The following is a 26,717-nucleotide window of genomic DNA, read 5'->3' as shown; positions in this document are numbered from 1 at the left end:
ATGGCCCGCGCAGCCCCCCGCCTCGTCCTCCTCGGGCTCCTGGTGAGTGGGGCGGCCAGGCGTCGTTCCGCGCTCCTCCGCGGGCGCGCAGCGAAGGGAAGCGTTTGAGGGGTGGGATGCGGGCGCGGGTCGGTGCGGTGGAAAACGGCGCTTCGTCCGATCGCCGCTTCCCCGAGCTGTTGTCCCTCTGGCGTGCGGTGCGTTGAGCCCCTCGGAGCGGTCCGTTGGGTCAGTGCCGAGTTTCCTGAACCTTGGATTAACTGCATTTATATTAGCACATAGCTGTGGCAAGGCCTTTGTCGGGAAGAATCGAGGAGTTGCTCTTCTTTTTATTTCCCTTTTTTCCCTTACCCTGCATCACTGCTGTGGCCAGAAGCATGCAGTGATAGTTTGAGCCTGGAAAAAAGATATTTGGTAGCACCGGAGCATTGAATTTGTTATTTTTGGCCCATTAGATATACGCATTTTTTATGGAAGCTCTACTTTTCCAGACACGCTGTGCATTCCTGCCTTTGCTGAGATATTCATATTAAAACTCATAGAAATGCGGATGAGTTTTACTCATCTGGCTAATTAGAAGGAAAACAAAATTTGCTTGTCACGTATGGGAGAGAAAGCCTGCACACACCCTAACCCCAAAAGCTGCTGAAGTGCCTTCTTTGTATAAAGTGAAAGGACGTGGTAGCTGTCTTATACTTGTATTTTCTGTCTATCTTATCATTTAAACTTGTTTAGCCCTTTGGTAGCTCTTTGGATGACTGTCCTGGCTTACAATTTTAATATTAGCCATCGCTGTTGCTGAAAATATCTTAGAACAATGTAGTTGTGTTATGTGACTTTGGTAATGTGAAAGTTAGTACCGTATTAGCTGGGACGGAGTTTTATCGAATATCTCATAGTAAGGAAAGTGCCGACTAAGGCATACGGATGTTTTATATATGCATATTTTTCTGTCTCTGTGTATACACATGCGTGTGTGTGTACATATATGTATAAAACAGCACAAACAGCTTTTATGATGCAGACACAACATTTAAATTGCTTTAATGCTATGTTTGCCCTCCCCATTTCAATTTAATTTTTCTGCTAATCTTAGTTTTTCTAAGGTTTGCTCATGCCTTAAAGATTTTCAAGTATTTTTATTTAAATTTTAATAAGAAAGAAGTCATTTTCAGAATTACCATTGGCTGTTTTCTTCTCTATACTTTTAATCCTGAAGATCTTTTTGGTAGACTCTCCTTTTTGCCACGCTTTCATCCTGGAAGAATGAATGTACTTTAAAGGCAGAATACATTTATTTGCATTTTTCTCTGTTTAAGTGGCTGTGTGATTTTTTTTTTTTTTTTTAATTGCAATTTTAAAATGTGAATAAAAACTAGATCATTTATTTATATATAAAATCTGAAGTCGGGGCTAAATTACTCTGTGCTGAGGAATGTCTTTGTACTTCTATATGATCCTGGTAAGGAGTTCTGGTTATCTGCTCCTTGTTTAACAACACACCATTTGAATTTTGAGGAGGACCCCGTTTTGTAACAGGTTATATGGGAGTGGTCTGCTGTCATCCACGACGTTTTATTTATGTCATATCTAATTGCCGAAGCGAGATTTAACCAGTTGAGAATGTGCTTTGAAGATGCAAAACGAGATGTGTTGTCATGTGGGCTTAATAAGACACTTCTCCCTTTAATGTTCGGCATCATCGCGACTCCACCGAGTTAGAACTGGTTCACCTTTAATGCTCAGAGGCTTTGGCCCTGAATTGACCAAGAGTGCTGCTGGGGGAAGTGTACTGCAGAGCTGTATTTCATATTTACAGGAAAGTAATTGCGTAGGTGATGTCTCCTAGTCTAAGGGAATCTTTGCAGCTGATGTCAGTGCTGTGATTTTGGGAAAACACCACAAATGGTGGACAGATGCAGAGCCTGGTCCTGTCCCCTGTCCAAAGCTCTGCATGCTGTACTGCCTGGTGGCTGCAAGCTGATTTCTGGACCTTCCCACTGCCTGTCTTTCAAAAAACAAAACTAAACAACAAACTAAACAAAGGCAACTTGAGTAACAGTAGTTATTATTCAAAATATGATGTAACTTTTTTCCCCCTAATTTCTTAATTCGTTTTTTTGTTTGTTTGGTATTTTATTTTTAGGTATCGAGCTTGTGCTGTGACGCTTGCAAGAAAGTCACTTTTCATGTTCCCTCTGTTCTTGAGGCTGACACGTTGGTTGGCAGAGGTGAGAAGCTGCAGGTGCCCATTGTAGCAGTGAAACATGGCCTCTTCTCTAGGGATGCTGTTAATACTGCAGGAGTGTTTTTTTTATTTAATGGAATGAATGGATGACTGCACACCCAGTTGAACAGCTGGATCAGCCTTTTTGTGGAGGATACGCCCTGTATTTGTTACAGGTTTGAACACTGGCTCTGGGCATCCATTTGACTTGTGCATAAATAACTCTTGTCAGCTTTTAGCGTACATTTTAAAACTAAAACGACATTTAATGCTTTCAGAATTCAGAGTTCTGGGGCACAGTATTCAGATCAGTGCCTTAATATTCCAGAGTGCACCCATAACCCACAGAGTCATTTGAGGGAGAGAGTAATCATTTGGATAATGGGAAGGGAGAAAAGAAAGCAAAACCCACACAACCCAAGAACCCAGAAGCCGCTTGTGTGTGTGACCGGAGTGCGATTGGGCTGTGACATCTCAACTCTGCTGGGCTGCTCAGGGCACTTGAGGAGATGAATTGCAGAGGTGTCCTGCATGTACACTCCATTGGGATGGTGCATCTGGTATTGGATTAGCACAGTGTGCAAGGGGTGGGGAGTCATAGGGGAGACCGAAGGATATACCTTTTCATTCGGTATTCAGAAGGTGGCTTTTAAAGGTAGCAGCTGCTACATTCACTGCATTCACTGCTGCCTGAGACTGAGTTTGAGGCCTCAGAGGTGCCCTGTGTGAGTCCCAGGATAACAGAGGTGCACACTCCAAACCTGCATCCCCCATCCAGATTGTACAGTAGGGCCAAATGCAGTGCACTTGTAATTCACTGCAATGCCGCTGCTTGGAAAATCTAGTTTTAAAAGTGAGAGTATGTTGACCTTACTGTTACATTGTACAATGAAAGGTTGATATGGCAGTTTAAGTGTTTTCTGTGTTCTTGGTGTTTATATTTAAATAAATTAAACTTGATTTGAGAGTAAGCTTCACACTGTTACAGTGCTGTAGAAGAAATTGTAAACCTTGACGTTAAACTTTTTTTTTCCAGACTTTTAACTAGGAATGGAATGCTTGAATGGCGTTCCTTGAATGTTTACTGGGAGAGTAATCGTAGGATTGTACCATGACAGTAGAATAAGTAGGATTTTCTTCACTGAAAGTTTTGTATGTTTCTGACTTATGCAATATATATGAGAGACTATAAAGGAAAGATCCCACAAGGCAATGACATACTGAAGATAATGCTGTTTCACGTAATCATTGCAAACAAAATACCCATTTTGGTATATTTGGAAATGATATATATGATATACTTTAAGTGAGGAGGTGATAATTCTGTTCAGAACTGAATTTTCTTTGCATAGATTGACAAGGGAGTGGAGTACTGTTGCAACACTATAGAAAGGCTATGAAACATTTAACTAAGCAGTTAAATGAAGGACTTAGTATGGAGGAGGAAAACAAGCCATATTTAAAACTATGCTTTCCATCTGTTCTTACATTTTTTTGGAAATTTATTTTATTTAAAACATCATCTATGTATATAGGGTGAAATTTTGAATCCAGTTTAGTCTTAGAGTTTTATAGCTGTAGAAAAACTGAAAAACTCAGTTTACTGTGATACCATTGAAGAATTACCGAGGCATGCTAGTACATAGTTCTCTTTATCTTAAAACTTTTTGGTTTAAAAAAAAAAAAAGAACAAAAAAGCCCCACCAAACCTGAACTATTTTATTTTGGCACTTGCTAAGAGGAAAAAAATATTTGATTCTAGAACATAACACTAACACCTCCATGTGTGTTGCGGAGTTGCTTTATCTAGAGCTTAGGAAAGCTCCTACATCTTTTTCAGTGTGCCAAACGCTCCTACACCTTTTTCTGTGTACCAAATCAATCTTACTTTGTGCTTTGATGTTATTTAGGTTAATTATTTCTATCCTGATTTTGACCCTCTCTCCCCGACCTCCCACTGTTGTGAAGAATTACTGCTTGGTGAACCAATTTTAGTGAAGTGTATTAAACTGTATTTAAGCCACAAATTTACAGCAAATGCTTTAAGTGTACCTGAGAAGTGTACTAAGATTACTTGACACTTCCTGTCAACTGCGTGGGATTCTGTCTTGTAAATATTAATAAATTGTTCATCCATCATTTGTTCTAGAGTTACTGTGTATCTCTCTCATCAGTCTGCCTCATAATTTAAAGACCTTTGTGCTCCCAAGGCTTCTAAATCACATAGGCCCAGTCAGTGTTTTCCTCCTTAGGGCAAATCTTCCAAGAAGTAATATCTCCCTTGGGAATTTGCATTAGTTAATATCTTCACTGATTATGTGGGGGGCAGAGCACAAGAGAAATGTAATACTCACTGATCCACTAATGAATGTGTCTGCAATGTTCATTGCATTTATATGTATTAGTTTGTCTCCTGTTGCATCAAGAATCCCACCAGTGTAGTAGTACCTTTTGGAGAGATGGGTATGAATCACCCATGTCCTTTAGGAAATACTTTCATAAGCGCAGTAGTGGAAATTTGTGTGAACTCATTCAGTGCTAAGTGCATGGATGAGTTCTAGAGTCTGTATTTGTACTGCTTAAATGCCAAATGACACGATTTTTAAAGAGGCTATGTCAGCAAATTGTAATTAGGGAATGATTTTTCTCTTTGAGATGGATCTTATCATTTCTCTGTTCGAGTTACTGTCTGAATCTTTTTTTCTTACAGTTAATTTAAATGAGTGCCTTCAGTCTGCAGAACACATCAGTTCCAGTGATGGGAGTTTCAAAGTTCTGGAAGATGGTTCTGTGTATACAACCTCTGCTGTTTCTTTATCTGATGATAAAAGGACTTTTGCCATATTACTTAAAGATCTTCAAGAACATGTAGAAAAGAAAATACTTATTGACTTGGAGACAGATGACAAAAAGGTGGGCCTCTAATTCTAAGGTACCTTCCTTCTTTGGGTGTGATTGTACGGAGTATGGTTTCATGTTGGGTGAACAGTTGGATTTTCAGAATTCAAGTAATCAGGCAACGCAGTCTGCACTATGGTGTGTATTTGTGGCAGTTGCTGATTGCAGTGTCGATTGAATCAGCAGATATCCTGCTTGAAAGAGGGGATGCTAACAAGGAGCTTAAAAAGGAATGTCAAGAATCTTAAAAGCCATGTTTGAGGCGTTCAGGCAGATCTTGTTTACAGTGAATGAAAAACCTCTTGGATTACTGTCACACATACAATCAGAAATAGAGATCTTGGAAAAATGGATAGTGTGAAAAAATGGAGTGGATGTGTGGGAAAAGCATTATGAAAGTTAAGCAAAAGTATACAGTTATATGGATATTTTCTTACCTGTCATTTTGACCCACACACAGAAGACTAGGCATGCTAGAGATACAGTTCTCAAGCGAACCAAGAGACGATGGGGCCCAATTCCTTCTGTCATGATAGAGAACTCACTGGGACCTTTCCCACTACAAATTCAGCAGGTACATTTTATACAGATCTTAATTTTACAGTGCATTGTCCTTTTGTATGATGATTATGATGTATGAAGAACAGAAGCGAGCAACTCATGTACTGTCCGCTGATACCATTCCTCTTCCTCCTCTGTCTTGCTCTGTTTTATGTTTCTCGAGATCCTGTAGCTGAAATAACTTGTGATGGTAGTAGCAACTGGAAACGTGCTACAGTTGTAAAAAGCAGAAAAGCATACTATGACAGGAGAGCTCTTCTGCTTAGAAATCAATAAATCTATGAAGCGTGTAGTTTGAACAGGAAAGTATCCACAAAAATGCTATAACATTGCTTAGAAGATTTAGTAGAAACAGGGAAGATAAAATTTTGTCCACTTGTCTGTATACTTTCTGGAGTTCAGAGTGAATATCTGTAGAATTTAAGACTGAATATTGTCTGTGTTATTAGGAAGAGAACCACCAGTATGTAAACAAGTAGACATGAAAGAGAAATACAAGAACTATAGTTATCATTAATGCATCTGCCTTCTCTACATTATAGAACGTCTGGTAGCAGATATGTAGAGATGAGTGTAATAACAGAGTCTGTACAGAGCAATCATTCTGCTAATCTTATCTGTCTAACTTCTGGCTTTCAGTAGATAGGGGAAGTATTTGGGGAAGGGGTTGTCTGTAAATAGATAACTGCTGATGTTACCTCCTTACTGCTTGTAGTATGGTGTGGAGAGGCTATTTAAATTGGCATGTTCCTAGACTAAGCTATAGGTTGTTTTCTTTTTCCTTTTCCTTTGCTTTTTGTTTTCATTAATTACAAGTCATATTGTCAGTGAATGCATTGGAACTAAAATCTTTTGAGCAGAGGCACACATAAGAACCATCTGTATATGAATATGTATGAATGCAGCATTTTAGAAATAGTAGATTTCTAGATCAGAATTATATTTTTTCCATGCATGCTATCATTTCTTAAATTGTTTCATGGTAAATGTTTGAGTTTGAATTAACTACCTATCCCCATGCACACACCTTATAAAGGAAGGCAGCTACAAGTCAGTCTGTTTCTCTATTCTGAGAAGCCTAAGCTGCTGAAGAAAATAAATAAATTTTTATTTATTTATAAATAAATTTATTTATAAATTATTTATAAATAATTTTTTATTATTATTATTTTTAATAAAAAAAAAAAAAGTTTTATTTTCGTCATTGAAAACTTCTGCTTCTGCGTATGTGATTGTAGGAAGTATTAGAGTGCTGCTGCTGTTTCACCCTGGGTTTAAAAATGTGTTCTTCGTAGGTCCAGTCAGATACGGCTCAGAACTACACCATTTATTACTCTGCAAGTGGACCAGGAATTGATCAAGATCCAAAGGGCTTGTTTTACATAGAAAGAGAAACTGGAAATATCTTTGCTACTCGTGCAGTAGACCGTGAGCAGTATCCAAGTTTTCAGGTACTGGGCTCCATAATGTAAATATAGTTACATCCTTTATTTCTTATATTTTTTATGTTGTGTGTGTGTGTGTGTGTGTGTGTGTGTGTGTGTGTGTGAAAGCTGGGTTACAACGGAGACATGGAGCAGACAGGATGTATGATCAGCTGTCTGTTCAGAGTGGTGTGTCTAGTGTTGGAGAGATGAAACAGATGACAAATACAGAAATAGCTGGTTATTCAGATCAGAGCTCTGCTTTTCACTGCCTAAGCTCTAATTACAGCATAGTTGCAGTGAGCTTTTGGATTTGCATTACTTCTAGGCAGAGTTTGAAGTCATCCCAGAGTTTTTCAGAGAGAGTTGAAAAGGTCTGCATAGAAAACAGATTGTGACAAATTCCAGATGGCTCTATTTTTGAGCTTACTATTTTGTTAACAGGGTAGAGTGCTCTCTCTGCTGGCTGAGAAGTGTAAGAAGGCAGTTAGTAGAAACAGCTTCTGAATAGATGGGTAATTTTCACTACCTATTTTTGCATTGCAACTAAAGAATGTTGTAATGGATAGATAGTTTTGCTGCTTTTCTTGATTGTGTTATAAGTAACAATAATTATATCTGAATTTTTGGTAATGCTGAAGTTGTTTGAATGGTACATGAAAAATTGTGTTCAAAAGACTTGGAAGATATGCTTGACAAAATTGGGGTGGGGAAAGCGTCTCAAATATTGCTAGTGAGGGAAGTGAAAAGTGGAAAGATTGGAATACTGTTCAAGTTTTTGAGTTGCCATCACTTCCCCTTCCACTTGGTTGGTCTTGAGGAGGGCACAGTTGAAACGCTGCATTTCTTTTTCTTGACTCCATCAATTTTAAGAGTTGAAAGCGTAAGAGCTGAAAGTGTAATAAGACTTCATGGTGCTTAAGTATGAGGTGAATTACTGAATTTCTGTCTTACAGATCATTTGCTTTGCAAGCACTCCAGATGGTTATTCACCGGAGGTACCCCTTGTGCATACAATCAGAATAGAGGACGACAATGATAATGCTCCATATTTTACACAGGATGTTTTTGAGTTTTGTGTCCCTGAAAACTCCAAGCCTGGTAAGAATTGTTTCAAACTGATCAGCACAGTTACCATAACTTATCTCAATTATGTAGTAATGTGCTGTTTATTCCAGTTCAGTGGGATTGCCAAAGTAAAATTTCTTTGCAGCAAAGACTGAATTTTCAAAGAGCAGCTCAAAAAATTTTTTTTAAATGAACAGAAATTAAAAAAAAAAAACACATAAAAAAGTGAAAAGTAACGTGTCAAAGAGTTTTTTAGAACAGAGATGATTCAGTATTCTTTAAGCAGCATAATAAATTCAGAAGACTTTTTTTTTAATTTATCCACAGTGAACTGCCTCCATTAAAAGCTTTGATTGCAAAGAACAGCACAGAGCAACAATTTTAAAAGAATAGTCTCCTACACAACTAAGTTAGTGGTATTTGAAGGTGTGAAAAACTTTTGATTTAAGATTACTTGTGTTGGTTTTGAATTAAAGTAGGACACTTTCTGTCTGTGCAGCAGAAGATCAAAGAATGATAGAATTACCAACATTGGAAAAAGACTTGCAAGATCACCTAGTCCAACTGCCCACCTACCACAAATATTTCCCTACTAAACCATGTCTCTTAATACCACATCTAAATGTTTCTTGAAAGCACATTAAAGGCTTGTTTCCACCTGTACTTGTAGAAGGGCAGGGATTTGCCTGTTGCTGAATTCAGATGTTATGAAGAAGAAAAGCAGGGAAAAAAGTTGGCTACAGAGAAGGAATGGAAAGATAGTGGTTTGCCATTCCCTTCCATTTACTGGACTGGGTGCATAGAGTGAGGAGAGTCTGACTTGTTTCACAAAGAACGCAGTATCTTCGCATTCACTCTCAAAGCATCAGCGGCATTTAATTCTCTGACCTCTTCTACTTTCAACTGGATGAATTATGGGTTAACAGTGAAGTCCAGACTGGGTAAGCAACGTGCCCCAAGGGGCAGTGCTGCAATTTGGACTGTGTCAGAAATCACTGAACCTCCACTTCATCTGTGTTTGGGATGTTCAGTTAGAAGTAGCTAAAATCTAGACCAATTATGTTTCTTTTGATTATTCCATTGTCAATAATTGCAACATTGTTTGAGAAGGAGGAAGAAATAGAAGATTAAAATAGTCAATTTTACACTATTATCATATTTTCCATACTACTTATTGTGTTTTCAAAGCACTTGGATTTAAACCTAACAGATAGTAGCTGTTTTTACCAATCTGAAATAGAAATACATCTTCAAGTAGTGTTTGCCTACTTGTAGATTTTTTTTTTCTGTAACTTAAAATTGCTGTATTGTGTTCACAGGTGTGGTTGTTGGAACAGTGACTGCAGAGGACAGAGATGAGCCGTATACTCTGCATACTACTTTGAAATACCGCATTGTGTCACAAGCTCCTTCAGTAACCCCAGCGTTTTCTTTGCATGGTGACACAGGTGTCATTACTGTGTTATCGCCACAGCTGGATAGAGAGGTGATATTTCCTGATGTATATTTAGCACTAGATTCAGTGCATAAATCTCGCTTCAATCCCTGGCATGAGAATCAACAGATAAAGCATTTATGTTGCCTCTTTCTTTGTCTATCCGAGTTTCTAGCTAACCTTGGTAGGGAATCTTTTGCTGTTCTCCTGCTCAACACTGAAGAGCTGACTATGGATTCTTACTCTTTCTCTGTTCATGAATCCCATGGCTGCTCTTTCCTCCTAGTTAAGCTCCATGTGAGTTGCTGCCTGCTTCTTTACAGGGAAGATGAACTAATTTTGCTGCATGTAATCAGTCATCCTCCACTCAACAGAAATTTGTAAAACCTAAACAGTAATGCAGTGCTTCCTGAGATAAGTGCACAGAGTATTTATTGTTGTTAGATAGCTTTGAAATAAGGAGTATAGAGAGGTTTTACTTTTTATTATGTTAAGAGCTTTTTGGATAAAAGGTTAAGTGAGAGATTGTTTGCATTAGAAAAACAGGCATATGTGATTAGAAATAATATTTCTAGCATAAGATAGATGTTCTATTAAAAAGAAAAAAAACAAACTGCTACAACCACATTTATTTAGGATAAAAATAATTATATTATAGAACATTTATGTTATTTCGTGGGTGAAAATCCACATTAATAGTGAATTGCAAAATTGTGCACTTGCAGGCACATCAAGTACAGATTTTCTAGCAAGAAAAAAATGCAGTCACCAAGTATCACTGTAACTGCTAAGGAAGCAGTCACAGTGACTGCTGAAGAACTTAAAGTTTGAAAATGTCTATTTATCTTTTAATAATAAATCTATGAAGTGAAACAGGAGATCCTTTTTCTTTTACCCTGGAAACCTAATGCTTTCAGGTGTTCTGCAGTGGGGTTACTGTCTCGATTTGCAAGCGCCTTCTTTGTGTCCAGCCCCTAATTTCCTAGGTTGCTCAGGTATTTGTAAGATTTTTTCAAAAAAAGACATTCTGTTGTTGTGATTCAAGTCACTGATTTGAGAGAAATAAGGTTAATGAAATGTAGCCACAGACTGAAAGTGCTGGAAACGTGGAGAATGCTCTGCAGGGGGGAATGAAAGAGAACAGATAAGGGCACATCATTTGAGTCCTCCAAACTATCAGATACTGGGAAACAAAGGTGTTTGTGAATGTTCTGGAGAGCTTTATTTGATGCAGGATATAGCTTATGCTTTCTAACAGATTTTGAACTGGGTGCTGCTCAGCACTATTATACTCATTTTCCTACTGGAATTGTAGGGAAGATGCTTCAAACTCAGTCCAGTCCCCTGCAAAATACAACAGTGCACTCTGGAGCTGAGTTGCAGAACAGGAATGAAACACTTATTTCTGTTGTGTTTAAAAAAAAAAAAAAAAAAAAAAAATCAAACTTCTGTCTACTTTTATTCTTTTCAGCTGGTGTCCACGTACACTTTATTAATAGAAGTGAGAGATATGGCAGGTCAGCCTTTTGGTTTGTGCACAACAGGGACAGCTATCATTAAGATTGAAGATACAAATGACAACGCACCAACTTTTAAGCAGTTGCAAGTAAGTCTTCATAAATTAAGTGTCTGTAAAGGGTGAAGAAATTATTTTTATCACTTCTCTAATTTCCTCATGGATATTCCTTCAAGTGTGATTCTGAATATCTTAAGACAGTGGATGCCAACGTAGACCTTTGTGAATGCCATATTGGTTGTTACATTGTTTGGTAATGAGTTGTTGTGAGTCAGTGGTCTTATATGACCACTGGGAGAAAGCTAACATGAGTAATTCTCTTCTGCAATGAGCTATCATAGGAATCTTGTAATTTGACCATACTATGATTCTGTGATTTTTTATTTTTATTTTTTAAGGGGTAGGGGTGGAGGGACAGATTGACTCCTAAGCATTTTCATGACCCCATTACCTTTGACCAGCCTCTGACTGACTCGTGTTAATGTCAGTGAAGTAGATGCAGTGATTTTCATTTCATTATTTTCCCTTCTTCATTTACATTTTAACATAAAAAAAAAATGTTGACTGCTAGGTTTCAAAAGTTTTTGCCAGGAAACAAAGCTGACATTTAATTGCTAGGTTAATTTCTCTTTTTAGAACTTAGTATATCTCAATAAGCATATATACAGCTGAAATGCTGTAGGAGACAGTATGAAAATGGATAAAATACAATATTGAAGAAGAGCAGGTCACTATCTATGAAGAATACGCATGCATAATCTTCCTGCTACTGTAGAACATCATCAATAATATTAATTCAGAACCACTCTTATCCTGCTTCTTGAGCTTGCACAGAATGGCACAGCTCTTAAAAAAATAAAAAAATAAAAATATAAATTTTATATATATATATATAAACCTTTTGTCCATTGTCATCCAAGTAGAAATGTATTTTGCCTTTCTTCAAGTTCTTATGACTTGTTTATATATATATATATATTTTTTATTTAACCTGTGGCATTTTTTAAATGCTGTTCTTAATTATGTTGTACACATATGCTCATCTGCAGCTCAAGAGAACTGTGCTCATTTACGTTTCCTGGAAGGAGAATTCCAGGCTTTATGTTATTGATAGCTGGGAGTAAAGGAGCTACACTGGCAGGTTCCTGTTTCAGTCAGTGTGTGAGGAAGGTGTGGGGGAAGTACATTAATGCACTGAAATGAAATAAGTCGTTGTACCAGTGTGGTAGATTGGCTCTTCGAGTTTAAGTCCAGCATTGTGGTCTAAAGTTTTAAATACAGTGTTGTCCACTCCTGAATTGTTCAGTGGTGTTCTATGATTTAAAATTAACTATTTTTCTTTTGATAACTCCAAGTATGAAACACAAGTGGAAGAAAACAGAGTGAATGTAGACATCCTGAGAATTTCTGTTGTTGATGCCGATGAGTTTGGGGCACCTGGCTCCACAGCTGTGTATGAAATTATAAGAGGAAATGATGACCATACCTTTGAAATTACGACAGACAGAAACACAAATGAAGGAATACTTTGTGTTGTTAAGGTAAGTAAAAATAGGACTTTGTAGAGCAACATTTTTGTCTTCAGGTGTTGCTTTTAAAGCCAGTAGTGTAGAACTCAGAATGCTCTGTATGTGTGTGCAGAATTTGAATATTGCTCTGTGTTTCACCATCTAGCAGAGCATAGTGACTTTTCCTAGTCCCTCAGTTTCAGTTGTTGAGATGTACGGATGTAACTGAGATGTAGGGGTGTAACCTGTCCTACATGGACATGTTTTTAACAGAAGTGAGAGTGTGTATGAATAGGGGAATGAGGAGCACCTCCTCCAGCCATCATCTTTCTGGGAGGTGATTAAATTTACTACCTTCTCTTAAAATTCTCCAGGCTTTGTTTTTCAGAGTAGTGATTATAGGTTTGCTTTTCTGGGGGTGCAGATGTGAGATAGAAGTTTTGCTCTGCGTGTTCTTCTTTTGCCTTTTGGTGTCTGTTTGACATTTGTAAGAGCTGTGCAGTAACAGGTAACTTCTAAGGAACAAAGAAGGTTAATATTAACATTTGAAGGTGTAAGTGATAAGAGTAGAGAAGCTATCATGTTTTTTTTTGTTGTTACTGATAATCACTGAAATTTTACATTTGGGTTGCTGGAGTTATGGTACTATGGTTAGGTTTCAGTTAGACTTTGATCTTTGAGGTCTTTTCCAACCTAGCAATTCTATGATTCTGTGATAAAGCTGTGTCTGTATTTTCTTATATCTATCTTAGCTCTGTAGTAGACCAGAGTATATTATAACTTCAGGATATAGATAACTTTATTAATGACATAAGATGTCCTTGGACAGCGTATCTGAAGAATTACATTTGCAGATAACTACTCATCAGCCCTACAAATTAAGATGTATTTGCAGCATATGATGTCTTACTGGGAAATAAATGTAGGTGCTGGCATGAATCATGATTGACTTGTGCTGGAAAGAAAATATGGTCAGTTAGGTCTGGGAGGAGAAAGTCCTTCCACACATCTAGTTCATATTTCAGTTCTGTTGGTAATTCACTAGCAGAATATTCATCTAAATATGCATGGTGATGCTCATTATCTTATTAGGGACTGTTTCTATCAAAGAAAGTTCTTTTCTTTGATAAATTCAAAACATGACTTGTTTTATGGTTGTTGTTCATATCTTGTCCTTTTACTGTGTCTTAAGCTGGATGCTCCACAGCGATACCTGATTTCTTTTGTAAATAAGTTTTACACACGGTTTTACTTACTTAATAATAGTTAAGAGAAAACAATGCCGAGTTTTATATTGGTTTGAAGTGGGAGGGGAAAACGTTTGTGTGTTTGTGTATGTATATGTGTGTATCTTTGTTTCAGGGGCTGGATTATGAAAATGCCAAGCAAAGGATCCTCGTGATTGCAGTCAACAATGAGGCACCCTACATGCTGGCACCACATTCACAACAAGTTGTTCAGAGCACCTGCACTGTTACAGTGAATGTCCTAGATATAGATGAGGGGCCGGTGTTTAAACCCTGTTTCTTCCGCATGGATGCTAGTGAATGTGATGACATTGGGACAAATATTGGGAAATATCTAGCAGAAGATCCAGAAACTGGAAATAGCGAAGGCATCTGGTATGAAACGCTGTTGTCTACTAGTTTATTTGGAGTAAAGCAAGGAGGGGTATGGCAAGGGGGAAATGTTGGTGTGTGTGTGTGTGTGTATACATGCATTTGTGTAGGCATGTGTGTATATGTAAATATACATGTGTATGTATTTGAGATCTTCAGCTAAACATGAAAATTATTCTTAACAGCTACAAAATACCACCTGGACAGTGTAACTGGGTCAATATTGATGAAAAATCAGGTGAAGTCAGAACTGTTAGAGTCTTGGACCGAGATCTAGGAGAAGTCAAACGAGGCCAATGCAATATCACAGTCCTCGCAATAGACAGAAGTGAGTACTAAATGTTTTCATCATCATCTGTACTTTGTGGAAGAATTTTATGTGCAAATTTAACATAGCTACAGCTACATTGATTCAGACATGATGTGCACTTAGTTTGTTGTCTTACTTTTGGGATGACTCTATTAATTGCTTAGGTAATATTATTACCCTTATATATCCAATGGCAGGAGTTATTTTTAGCCTTTCTGTGCTAAAACATCAGCAAGAATAAAAAGCATACCTTGAGAAGTTGCTTTACAGCTAGGTATCATAACTGTCTCTGAAGCTTGGATATTAAAATTACATGTAAACTACACCAACTTAAATTGCTTAGAGATTCTGTTGTAGAAACATCATGCTTATTTTATATACAGTTAGGTATTTCCGGTGATACTTTTAAGAAGTAAATTTGATATAATTTCTCTATAACACACAAGCATTTCTGATTCTTAGATTAGAAAAAAAAAAAAACAGATTAGGATGGATAGATTCAGTTCTTACATGTAAGTTTTGGTGATAAAGTGCACTTCATGGCTGAAAGAAGTATACTTGTTTCCAGGGGAGGAAGAAATGTTGTAGGGAAGCAGAAATACTGGAAGTCTTTCTGCTTTTGTCTCTCAGTTTGTCATAGCCTCCTTTACCTTGTTTCTTTTACCCTTCTTTTCTCATCCTCCTGTTAGAGCAGTGTATGTACTCATGTAAGATGCCTGTGAACAACAAAATAAACTCTGTCCACACACAAAACATGGAATTTTGGGACATCTTAATTTGGTAGTACTCTTTCTGTTTGTACCAATACACGTTGGTGCAATTAACTATGACCAGATTACACAGCTGAAAAGAGGCAATTTTCAAAGCAAGTCAAGGAATTTCTGTATGGGATCCTGAACTACGTAAAAAGATGCACTTCACCTTAAGGATTTGATAATTCAGATTTCTATTTTTATGTTTTTCCAGTGCAGACTTAACTTGAAAAATCGTCCTGTCTTTCTCACCCATGAGAGAGGACAAACTTGCAGTTGCAGACTTTCTTCTACCTTGTTCCATCTTTCCTGTTTCTTTTCCCTCCTTTACCCACTCGAGGATAGCACATGAATGACACCAACTGTCAATTTTTTCTGTGTCACTAGAAAATACAAGTTCCTTGCCAATCTTGCAAGTTTCTGTTTTTCTTTGTTTTATTCCATTTAGCAGTTTTCAACAAAGTGATCTGTTGTATGACCAATCAAGCTAAGATAAGAGGAGTGGCCAAAAAAAAAAAAAAAAAAGGCTCTCTCTGCTTTAGGCCAAACCCGTAGCTGCTTTCCACCTTCTCAGCTTGGCTGTTACAGTTAATGATACTTCGTTGTGAAATTAGGACTAGAAATAAAGAAATGAATGAATATTAGTATTAAATAGTAAAATAATTATTTTTATCTCGCAGATGGCAAAACAGGCACTGGAACCCTTCAGGTTGTCATCCAGCCTTGCAACAGGAATTATCCACGAATTCTTACAACTGACTATATAATGTGCAGAGACAGAAAACCAATCTGCCTCAGTGCAGGGGATGAAGATGAGACTTCTTACAGCATGCCCTTAGTCTATCGCCTGACTGACCGTAGCATGGGTTCCATGTGGAAGATAACACGGCACAATGGTATGTTGGGACTTTCTTCTCAGTTTTATTTCGTCCTTCAGCCGTGGTCACTGGCCACTTATTTTGCTAAGCAGAGCAGTAAACTAAATGGATTTCGCTTCCCACTGAATATGGGAATTGAATTATGAGAATATGAGAATATAATTGAATATGGAGAATATGAATTGTTCTCATTGGTATAGCAACAAAATCAAAGAATGGAGGAGGTATAAACTGAGATTTGGATTAATTTTTTCCAGTTACTGGAAGTGCTTTTAGTATGTGTCAGTTCTGCTGACAGTCTTTATTAGCAGACTTAAACAGTGTCATTTACTTCAGTGAACTGTGTTGACTTCATAGTTCTAAGTTAAATGTTTTTAGGAGGATATATAAGGGTTTTGCTTTTCAATTTCAATGTTTAGAAAGTGTGGAAAGTATAAATTCTTCATAATATCACATTCTGCATGTAGTTAGTGTCAATACTGATCAATCAAAACCAGCTTTAAACTAACACGGATTTGATACTGGCTTAACTGTGAGAATGAAGGATTATGTTTAGAGCCCAGATGTGACAGTGGGGTTTCAGATACACAGTTAACACTATATCTTGATGTTTTTTGTTTTGTTTTGTTTTGTTTTTCCCCAGAAAAGTCTGTGTATCTTTCACCAAGGGGTGATATTCCATTTGGAACATACACTATTCCTGTCAGCATATCTGATAGTTCAGGAAGGCAAGGAATCAGTGAAATTACAGTTAACTACTGTGATTGTGTTACTCCAAGTGATTGTGGAGCTGCTCGTAGTGCTGGGAGTGTTACTCTTGGTGTATGGGCCATCCTTGCAATGATCTTGGGATCACTGCTGTTGCTGTGTAAGTACACTTTTTATTTTACAAAGTGCAAAACACTTTGTCTGCTCAAACTTGATTCAGGCATCTTTGTGTGACTCTTCTATAACTCTAATCAGTAGTTTACTGCACATACTCTGTATCAATATCAAAGGCTTCTAGCTCTCATCTCATCCCATAGTTCGTGTGTGTGGCTTATTATTCTTATAAGAACACTTTATGATGTTCTATGTGTTCATGTTACAAGATCAAAAAAACGTATTCTGCATTTTAACCAGAAGGGGATGGGGTATGTAGCAATTACTGGATCCTACTGTCAGGTAAGTATTGCAGTTTGTTCATGGGGAAGTTTACAGCTCGCTTTGGCATGCGCATTTCTGTTTGTAAGAATGCGGAAATCAATTTCCTAACTTTTTTTGTAATCCTTAATGCATCCTGGATTAAACCATAGAGTCTGAGACACTGTGTTTAACAAGAAGTTTTACAAGAGCCAGCATAATGTTGGAGGACAAGTTAGATTTGTCCATAGCGGAGTAAACCCCTGAGTGCATTTTGTGTTACTGAAGTTGCTCAGGGACAAAGATTCTGAGCAAGTCAATATTGTTGTTAACCAGTGAGATGGCCTCTCTATTATGTATCATTGTCACAAAGTTGTTGGTTTTTTTTTTTTCATTTACCAGATTCTGATGTAGGCCAATTAACATCATCTCATTTTTAATGACATGGGGACATGCTATAGTACCAGATGATTCAAAGTGTTGTTGTTTTGTTTTTTTTTTTTTTCCCTATTAGTGGACAACTTGCTGTGCTCCTTCTCAATTTCAGCTAGTCATTCTTAGATACATCATTTGGACCTGCTCGCTTGTTTGAGGTCAGATAGTTCCGTGTTTTATCTAAATGAGTAAAACTCCTGAACTCATGGCACAGCCAGGAGGGAATAGTCAGATGTGAGAATGCAGAGTAGGGGAGCAGTGTGAGATGTTGAGTAGCTTTTTGTCCCTGTTCCTTGAATGCATCCATCCAAAATGTACTTGTTGCTTTTTTATGGTTAGACTTTACCCAGTGTAGTCAGTGCTCAGTGTTTTTACGGTTTTGTCTTCACATCTGCCAGCACTAAGAGGTGACCCACCAGAATCACTGGTGCAAATCTTGCTGATAGCTGCAGCAGCTAAATGAGCTTCAGAGAGGTTCCTAGGCAATTTCCATAGAAGCTTATATGCTTAGAGAGGATTTCTCTGTGAACGATTAGGCAGAACTGATTTATTCCTTGTGGATTTCTTTATTCTTAAGCTAAAAACTGGCGACAGTGTTGTCATTATGGAATCATAGAATAGCCTGGGTTGAAAAGGACCATAATGATCATTGAGTTTCAACCCCCTTGCTATGTGCAGGGTCATCAACCACTAGACCATGCTCCCCAGAGCCACATCCAGCCTGGCCTTGAATGCCTCCAGGGATGGGGCATCCACAACCTCCCTGGGCAACCTGTTCCAGTGTGTCACCACCCACTGTGTGAAAAGCTTCCTTCTAAGATCTAAGCTATACCTTCCCTGTCTCAGTTTAAAATCACTCTCCTTGTCCTGTCACTATCCACCCTGGATAGTTGTTCCCACTCCTGTTTTATGTGCTCCCTTCAAGTACTAGAAGGCAGCAGTGAGGTCTCCCCAGAGCCTTCTCTTCTCTAAGCTAAACAAGCCCAGTTCCCTCAACCTTTCTTCATAGGAAGGATGCTCCAGCCCTCTGATCATCTTAGTAGCCCTCCTCTGGACCTGTTCCAAGAGTTCCATGTCTTTCTTGTGCTGAAATATTTGAATAAAATATTTAGCTCTTTGTTTTGGAGGGATTTAATTGCTCTTGATTCTTTTATACAAAATTATTTCTGAGTCTTACACATAGTATTTCTGTAAAAACAGAAAATTGAATTCAAGGTATAAAGTAAGATCACTCTGATTCTGATCACTCTGTAACATACTTGAAATCTTTCAGGATTCCTGTCATCCTTTCTGTGAAGCAGAACTTTCTGATGCTGGGACCCTCAGCCCCATATTTTCTTATGGCATAGTTTGACGCTGCATATCCACATACAAAAAGTGTATGCTGTACAATGTTCTCATATAGGCATAAGACATGATTTTTCAACTAGATTTTGTTTTTGCATTTTATTAATGTGAAATTTTGCAGACTCTGTTTTTGTAAAGCTTGCATTTATTCTGGGGAAACCAAAATACGTTTTACAGTTCAACAGTTTCACTATTGTGAAAAATCCAACACTTGAAAAACAGTATGTATTTGTACACTTTGGAATATGGGCATTTTCATACATGGTATTATTTTTTAATGACATGCGGTACGTAAGCGTTTAGGCTAACACAACAAAATTTGCTTTCAGACAAAAGTAGGTAACTATGTCGAGGTAAACTTCATAGCATCTTTCTCACATTTCTTCTTTGTAGTAATCCTAATTACAATTTGTGGCTGTTGTGGTGCTGGGGTAATGCACAGGCAAGTGACTGATGATTGTGCCAATCACAACTTAATCATTTCAAATACAGAAGCTCCAGGAGAAGAAGTGATGGTAAGTTGTCCGTTTACTTCAATGTAGAAACATGTAATGATGCCATTGTATTTCAGTCTGAGGAGAGCCCTATCAGCAAGTAAGTGATTTAGTAATGGAAATAAGCAATGAATGCGGGGATCGTTTATATGCTTTGGTATTTTACAAGAATTTTTAAATTCTTACTTCAGGCAGAGTTGTTAGCACTGTATATATTTAAGATAAAGTTTTTTATTGCAAAAGCTGCTTCTTGGCTACTAACAGTTCTTTAGAACTTTAACTGTTGGGTTGGAAGTTCCAGGTAAATATTATAATGTCACTTTTTAAAATGAGTTTAGATGGGAGTTTACCCTTTTGCCCATGTTGAATGCCTGCAAAACATTGTTGCTATTCCTTGAAAAAGGAATTTTAAATTTAGCATGAAATCATTGTGAGTAATCATACCCCTTCTCTTCTGTCCTCCACCGACAAAATGATTTCTTTAAAAAACATTGAGCTTACTTAACATGAAAACCAAGAAAATATCTCCTAATGATGACAAATGTCAATTTTGTTACTGCTTATAAAATATAATGTAGTATATAATTTTTGTGATTGCATACTAATTTCTCCTTTTTTTGTGATGTGCAAACTTTATGAATAAAACAGAATGAACTTCTTCATATGACTGTATATCTGATGTAATGAGTTACAGGTGGTTGACTTTGCAAACCAAACATTTTGTGTAATTGTAAGAAACTAACGTGTGGGTTATAGTGCATCTTTCATCGGGATAATGATTGAGTTGTGGGATCTACTTTCATATCCAACTACAGATTTTCTTCCCATCTTAATATCTTTCTCTGAAGACCTCTTATTGATCTTCATAGACTTCAGTTCTAATGATGGCTTATTGTTCAAAATGTCACTGTGCAGAACTGAGCACTTCAGTTTTTAGCATGGAGAGTTTCTGATTGCTGTCTTTTTAATTTAAAAATACAGTAAAAATAATAATGAAAACAAAGGTTTCTCCACTGTTAACATCTTTTATTAGGATCACAATATAATTCCTCTACAAACTACTGATCAAGTAGGATGTGGAATAAAAACAGGAGATCAGCAAGCATTTGAAATGGTAAAAGGAAGAGGACATACCCTGGAATCAGTCAGAGGAGGTGGACATCAGACGTTGGGATCAGTCAAAGAAGGAGGAGGAGGACAAACTATGGTGGACACATGTAGATACTCCTATTCAGAATGGCATAATTTCACACATCCTCGTTTAGGAGAAGTAAGTATTCCAACAATGGTTTCCTAGAGTGTGGGCTATGATCAGTGTATGTAGTCTTCTCAAGAAAGACATTTGGGCTAGAAAGGGCTTTGGTTTTTGTTTTTTTTTTTTTTTTTTTTTTTAGTTTGCTTGTTTTTCTTTTCTTTTGCTTGTCTGCATCCTGTTTTTGCCCTCTCAGAAAGTCCTTTTATATATTTTGAGACATAAGCATAGATAACTTTATTTTGTTGGCTTAAATTGTAAAGGGTATGCGTTTTTTTTTTTTTTTTTTTATTAGAAGATTTAACTTCATTGATAATAATTACTAAAGCTTTTATGAGTTTATTTTTGTTAATTTGTTTGCTTTTATTCTAACTGCTTGCTTGTGCTATCTTACACCATGATATTTATCTTAGCAATGGTGTAGGAATGTACGTACAACATTTGAAATGTAGTTACTCCATGCTTTGGGGATCAAAAACTCACTCTCACTACTTGTCTAACTACTTTTATGTATCGGTTGTTCAGTTTTGAGAAACAGGTTCTTCCTCTTCTATTGTTACATACGTAATTAGTAGAAATGATTTCTTTATTAATATTTATATTTTATAATCTTAATGATATAGACCAATCATGTGCATTTTTTGTATGTAGGAATCCATTAGAGGACACACTCTGATTAAAAATTAATCAATGAAAGGTAAATCAAAAGAAAAATTATTTTTCTGCAATACTTTTAGAAAAACAATTTAAGAAAGTAATAATGTCTTCTTTTCCTATGCAGAAGGTGCATCTATGCAGACAGGATGAAGAACAGAAACATTCTGAAGATTATCTCCTTTCATATAACTATGAAGGAAAAGGATCCTTGGCTGGTTCTGTAGGCTGCTGCAGTGATCAGCATGAAGAAGAGGCACTTGACTTCTTAGATCAACTGGAACCCAAGTTTAGGACATTGGCAGAAACGTGTATAAAAAGATAAACATGTTTCTCGTGGTGCTGAAAAAAACTGTAAATAAGTGGCTGTCCTACTTTTGTGATATTAGGTATTTTGGAATTGAATGCAACAGATTCTTCCACCTCTTGCTTTCTGAGGGAAAGGTTTATCCAAATTAATTTAGTGAATGTAAGTAACACATTAAATGTACGGCATATTTTTTTTTATACCTACTAGACATCAAAAGTAAGGGATTCAGAACATCTTTTTCTTTAGACTACGTTCATAGAATAATACTATTTTCCATTTAGTTTTTACTTCCTATTCTTTGTGGTTGCTTAAAATGCGAAACTTAGTGCCATTAATGATTGTTTTGTCCTTGAAATTTTACTTTTTTTTTGCTTTGGAGAAGGAAAGCTTTTCTCTCTGTTTCTTTGTTTTCTTATAGATCTGTAGAAATAAAACCAAAGATATTACTGGTGGATATCAAATACCTTGTTAATTTTTAACGTATGAACCAAGCATATGTGAGATACAAAACATTTTCTCATGTTAAAATAAAAAAATACTGATGACTACACTGGAAAACTTTATATTTTGATTGAAAGTTAAATATATATATTGTATATATGTAAAATAATATTCAAAAATATATTTTTCTCCTAATGGGTTACTACCCATCAAACTTGCTATCCTAAGGGATTGATGGCATCAACACATAGGATATCAGCATTGTATGCGCATTTATATTTTTCTTTTAAGGAAATAAAAAGTTTAAAAAAAATAAAAAAGAAACAAGGGGTAACTACTGTACTTAAAGTGAATGCAAGACAATTCTCATGTTTACTTGATAGAAGTTTGTACCTCAGTTTCTTGTGAGTTTTAACATAGTATCGTTACAGAAATGAACATTGCCAAGAGTTTTGTCCAGCGTAGTTACCTCTACCTTCTTTACTCTAGTTGTGGACGTCATGAGACTTTCTTTCTGTAAGTAGAACTGGCAGAAGATGCAGCCTGAATGGTCTGAACATGTATTCATTAATAATGTGTTTTCGAGATAGCTCTACTTCAGATGCAAAGATACACTGCGATAAGGAGTCTGTTCAAAGTGCGTTACGCAGTGGTTGTAGAGGTGTGCATTCTTACAGTTCTCTGGCAGAGATCATCTGAATCCCATTTGTAATTTTAAGAGATAAGCATACATATAAACTGTATGTTTTGTATGTACTTGTATCTTGAATCTGTAATGCATATGGCAAATGACAGTAGAGTGATCTGAGTGTTGTCATTAATCTATTTCTGGAATTCAATTTCTGCTTTCTAAGGTTTTGTATGTTTTTAATAATTGCACTCCTGGTTAAGTAATATGTCCTCTTGTGCCTTGAAAGAATGTCTTCCTGTCTATGAGTAAAACTTATTGCAATTACTTATCATTGTTTTTGTAATTCTGCTTTTAGCACTTGCTCCATAAACATACGTCTTAGATACTTCTAAAAATTTACTATAGTTTATTATCTAGAGAAGAAATTACTTTGTACCAACAAAGAATCACGTTGCTGTGAATTTCAGTGCACAGCTGCTGCAGATTTCTAGTGATTGCAGTTTGTTCCATAAGTTCATAAAGTCTAAAATAATACTTTTAAATCTAGTCTCATGCTGTAAATGGGCTTCAGGCAATTTCTGGTACAAACTAGCTGTTGTTAATAATGTTAAATACATTTTAGTGTTATTTCAAATTGGAGATGAATTACAGCTGCTGCCAGTGAGTGGTAAGAGTGACAGTCACCAATGGCAAAATTTTAGATGAGAACCATGATGTCCAGAACTTAGTTTAAAAAAAAAAAAAAAAAGTTAACATTACTCATGCAAACACTACTCTTCCTTATCAGTAATATAAAGTTTTGCTATACGTTATCTATGGTTAGACAGATCTGTGGCTGGTATAAGTCAGGATGGCACTGCTGATGTCAGTGGAGCTGTCTATCTCCTACTGATGTTCTCACTTTCAGTCTTGTATCTTCACTTATTAGCTATACACTTAAGGTGATGTTAATATCCTTCCTTTCCTCCCCTTTTATTGTTATTATTTTTTTCATTATATATGCATCCTATAATTCAGGATGACCTAGGAAAAATAATGAAATATGCTCTTTGAAAATTGCTTTTGGGGTGGGATAGAAAAACCTCTAGAAATAATTTCTTTCCTCATAAAATTTGAAAAAACTTGAAAGAAATGGACCAAATTTATTTGAGCTGAAATTGACTTCCATGCTTACTAGCTTTAGAGTTAAAGTAATAACTTATTGAAAGTAAAACAATGTTTTCTACTCTAATTTACATTAAAGATATATTTTTATTTTTTCTTTTACATTTCAACAAATGTAATAGTTTATTCCAAATGAATTAACTAAACTGAATGGACTGTTTCTATTAAACAAAGAGTAGAAAGGTAATTGAGATGCTTTAAAATGTTAACTGTAAAATGTTTTCAGTGCATCTTTTAATCATGTGACTGGAGACTTAGCACATCACATTAAAGTTTACAAATATGGATTACCAAATAATATTTGTATAAAACGTACAAATGAAATATTGTAAAATGCATAATCTACTGGTTGTTATTGTCTTGAATTGCATTAAAAATTGTGAAAATTGGTTTTATTCAACTAGATCACATCTAAACTACCTAGTTGTGCAAGCAATGACATTGTTTTACTATTTTGTACAACAGCGAGAAATACATTTTTGCAAAATAAAAGGAACTTCCACGAAAAGAGTTCATTTCTTTTGATGTTTTATATCACAAGCTGTCCAGTTGTCTTGTGGGCTTTATTCCATTAGGCTCTACCAGGTCAGTCTTTGAAGAGGCCAAAGTCTGCTCTCCTGAAGTGCAGGTCTGTGATCTTATTTTTCACCCTCTTCTCAGGATCTTGAACTGTTCCATCTCATCATCACTGCAGCAAAGGGTGTCTTTGATTTCCATGTACCCAGTGAGCATTGTCTTGTTAGTGAGAATGAAATTCTCTCACGAGGAGCAAAGAACCTTGCTGTCATCTCTGTCTCTTTTATCAGGAAGTTGTCATTGATTCCCTCCAGGAACCTTCTGTACTGCTTTTTGTCCTGTTCATTTGCCCTCCAGATCCTTATCAAGGTGGTCAAGTACAATATGCACCATACTAATGTCTGCGAAGCTGCTTCTAGCTATCCATAGAAGGCCTCATCCACTTACTCTCCCTGGATCCACAGCAGACACCCACTGTATAATCTCCCATAGCATCTATTCTTCAGTTCTTAATCACAAGCTCTCAGTCGACAGCCGTAAGCTCCTCCATGCAGAATTTCGGGTTGGCAGATGGGTACTTTCATCCACTGCAGCAGGAAGTTACCCATTACTGTTACTTTTTCTTCCAGATGCTCCTGTATGGCTAAGAGTCTGTCAAGACTACGCTTGACCTGAAAGTATGCCCTGTTCCTCCTCATCACTGAGGGCAGTGAGCTTGCTTCAGTATTCAGTTAATGAATTTCAGCTCAGCTTCATGCTTTTGTTGCCCCTCCTTCCAGCGCTGGGTCACCCAATGCTACGGAGTCTAGTGGGAGGAGCAGCATTGTAGTGGTCCCCATACGCCAATGCTCCTTGCTGCAGTGCTGGTCAGAGCACTGGAGCTTCACATTTGAATGCAGGTCATACCCATGAAAGGAGAGCTGTTACATTCACAGTGCTGAGTTGCTGGTACACATGAGCTTGGGAAAAACTGGGGAGAGATGAAAGAAAACGGGCCCAAAACTGAGTTAGTCAATTTTGCTGAGTCTATACTTAAATCTCACAATGAAAATGGGATTGAAAGTCTTCTACTGATACATGGTTCTTGTTCTTCCCCCAGATTTAATGATTGTCTATGGAAAGGTTAAAGGGGATAAATAATTCCTATATCAGGACGTGCTGTTCTTGCTCTTTCAATTATATACAGTGTTTTCTGAAGTTTTTATTTGTTTTTAATTAAAAATTTTATTAGAACAGCAATGTATTTCAGATGAAAAGGACATCAGCTTGTCTAACAGACTTACACTGAAAATAAACTACCATGAAATCTGTGTTGTGTCATGGTTCTTTGGCCTTAAAGCCTTAATAAATTTATGTTTCTTGGAGGTGCAGGTGTGTGCTTTCCAGTGAAGTATTGACTATTATCATGCAGTGTATCTGTTGGACTGCATATTATGTGGGACTTTAAGTGAAACAACATGAGTATTAACTCAAATCTCTGTAATCTCTAATGGCATCAGAAAAATTTGTGACATATCAGATACACAGAGAAGCATTATGGTTTAAAGTCTGATTTGGCAGGTGAGCAACTGTAAGCAAGAAGATCTATGGAAGCAATGTATCATTTTGCACAGTTCTCAAGCCTTTATCTTGTATTGGGTGGAAAACATTGAAAACACTGTACATGATGTCTTTCTGTCAGTAAGTACCTTAAAGAAATCTGCAAGCCCAAAGTACCAACACTGGAACTTATCTTCAAGCTCCCAGAACAACTTGTTCTGCTCTCTGAGCACAGCCTGCCCCCCCTAATTTAAAACTTGACCTCTTCATCTCTATCCTCCAGGTTCCCCTCTTACCCTAATTCTCCCTTCTCTCTTGCTTTGTTCTCAGCCCTTGCCTCAGGACATGTCTCTGTGTAACTATCATCACTCCCAAACGGCTTGTTTTATATTTATTTATTTTCATATGTCAAGCTTCCCTGTTGCAGTTTATCCTGACTCCTGTGCCAACTGCATCTGAGTGGGCTGCCTTCACAGCAGGAAAGGAAATGCAGGGAGCGTAAGGAAAAAAGCAAATAGCTTAGCAGTGGGCATCTAAAATGCTTAAGTAACATAATTATCCTGCAGTGAATTTATAATTATCAGAGATTTAGAATCTTAGAATCATAGAATGGTTT

At 36.9% G+C, this 26,717-nt stretch overlaps 1 protein-coding gene across 1 annotated transcript; it reads left to right on the top strand.

The window, feature by feature from the left end:
- LOC122179426 (desmocollin-2-like) lies at positions 1-24,556 on the top strand. The gene is made up of 16 exons (XM_042870282.1): positions 1-42; positions 2,147-2,231; positions 4,938-5,140; positions 5,586-5,699; positions 6,982-7,137; positions 8,067-8,211; positions 9,498-9,664; positions 11,085-11,219; positions 12,485-12,670; positions 14,000-14,259; positions 14,442-14,584; positions 15,999-16,214; positions 16,840-17,064; positions 19,494-19,615; positions 20,628-20,864; positions 21,628-24,556. Exons 1-16 carry the CDS (start codon positions 1-3, stop codon positions 21,823-21,825), a joined length of 2,634 nt encoding a protein of 877 aa, XP_042726216.1. The 3' UTR covers positions 21,826-24,556.
- The last annotated feature ends 2,161 nt before the right edge of the window (positions 24,557-26,717 follow it).

Source organism: Lagopus leucura, unplaced genomic scaffold (assembly GCF_019238085.1).
Source record: "Lagopus leucura isolate 7727_CA_CO unplaced genomic scaffold, USGS_WTPT01 Super-Scaffold_100002, whole genome shotgun sequence".
In the NCBI taxonomy this organism is placed as follows: domain Eukaryota; kingdom Metazoa; phylum Chordata; class Aves; order Galliformes; family Phasianidae; genus Lagopus; species Lagopus leucura.
This window is presented reverse-complemented; position numbering and strand designations above follow the sequence as displayed.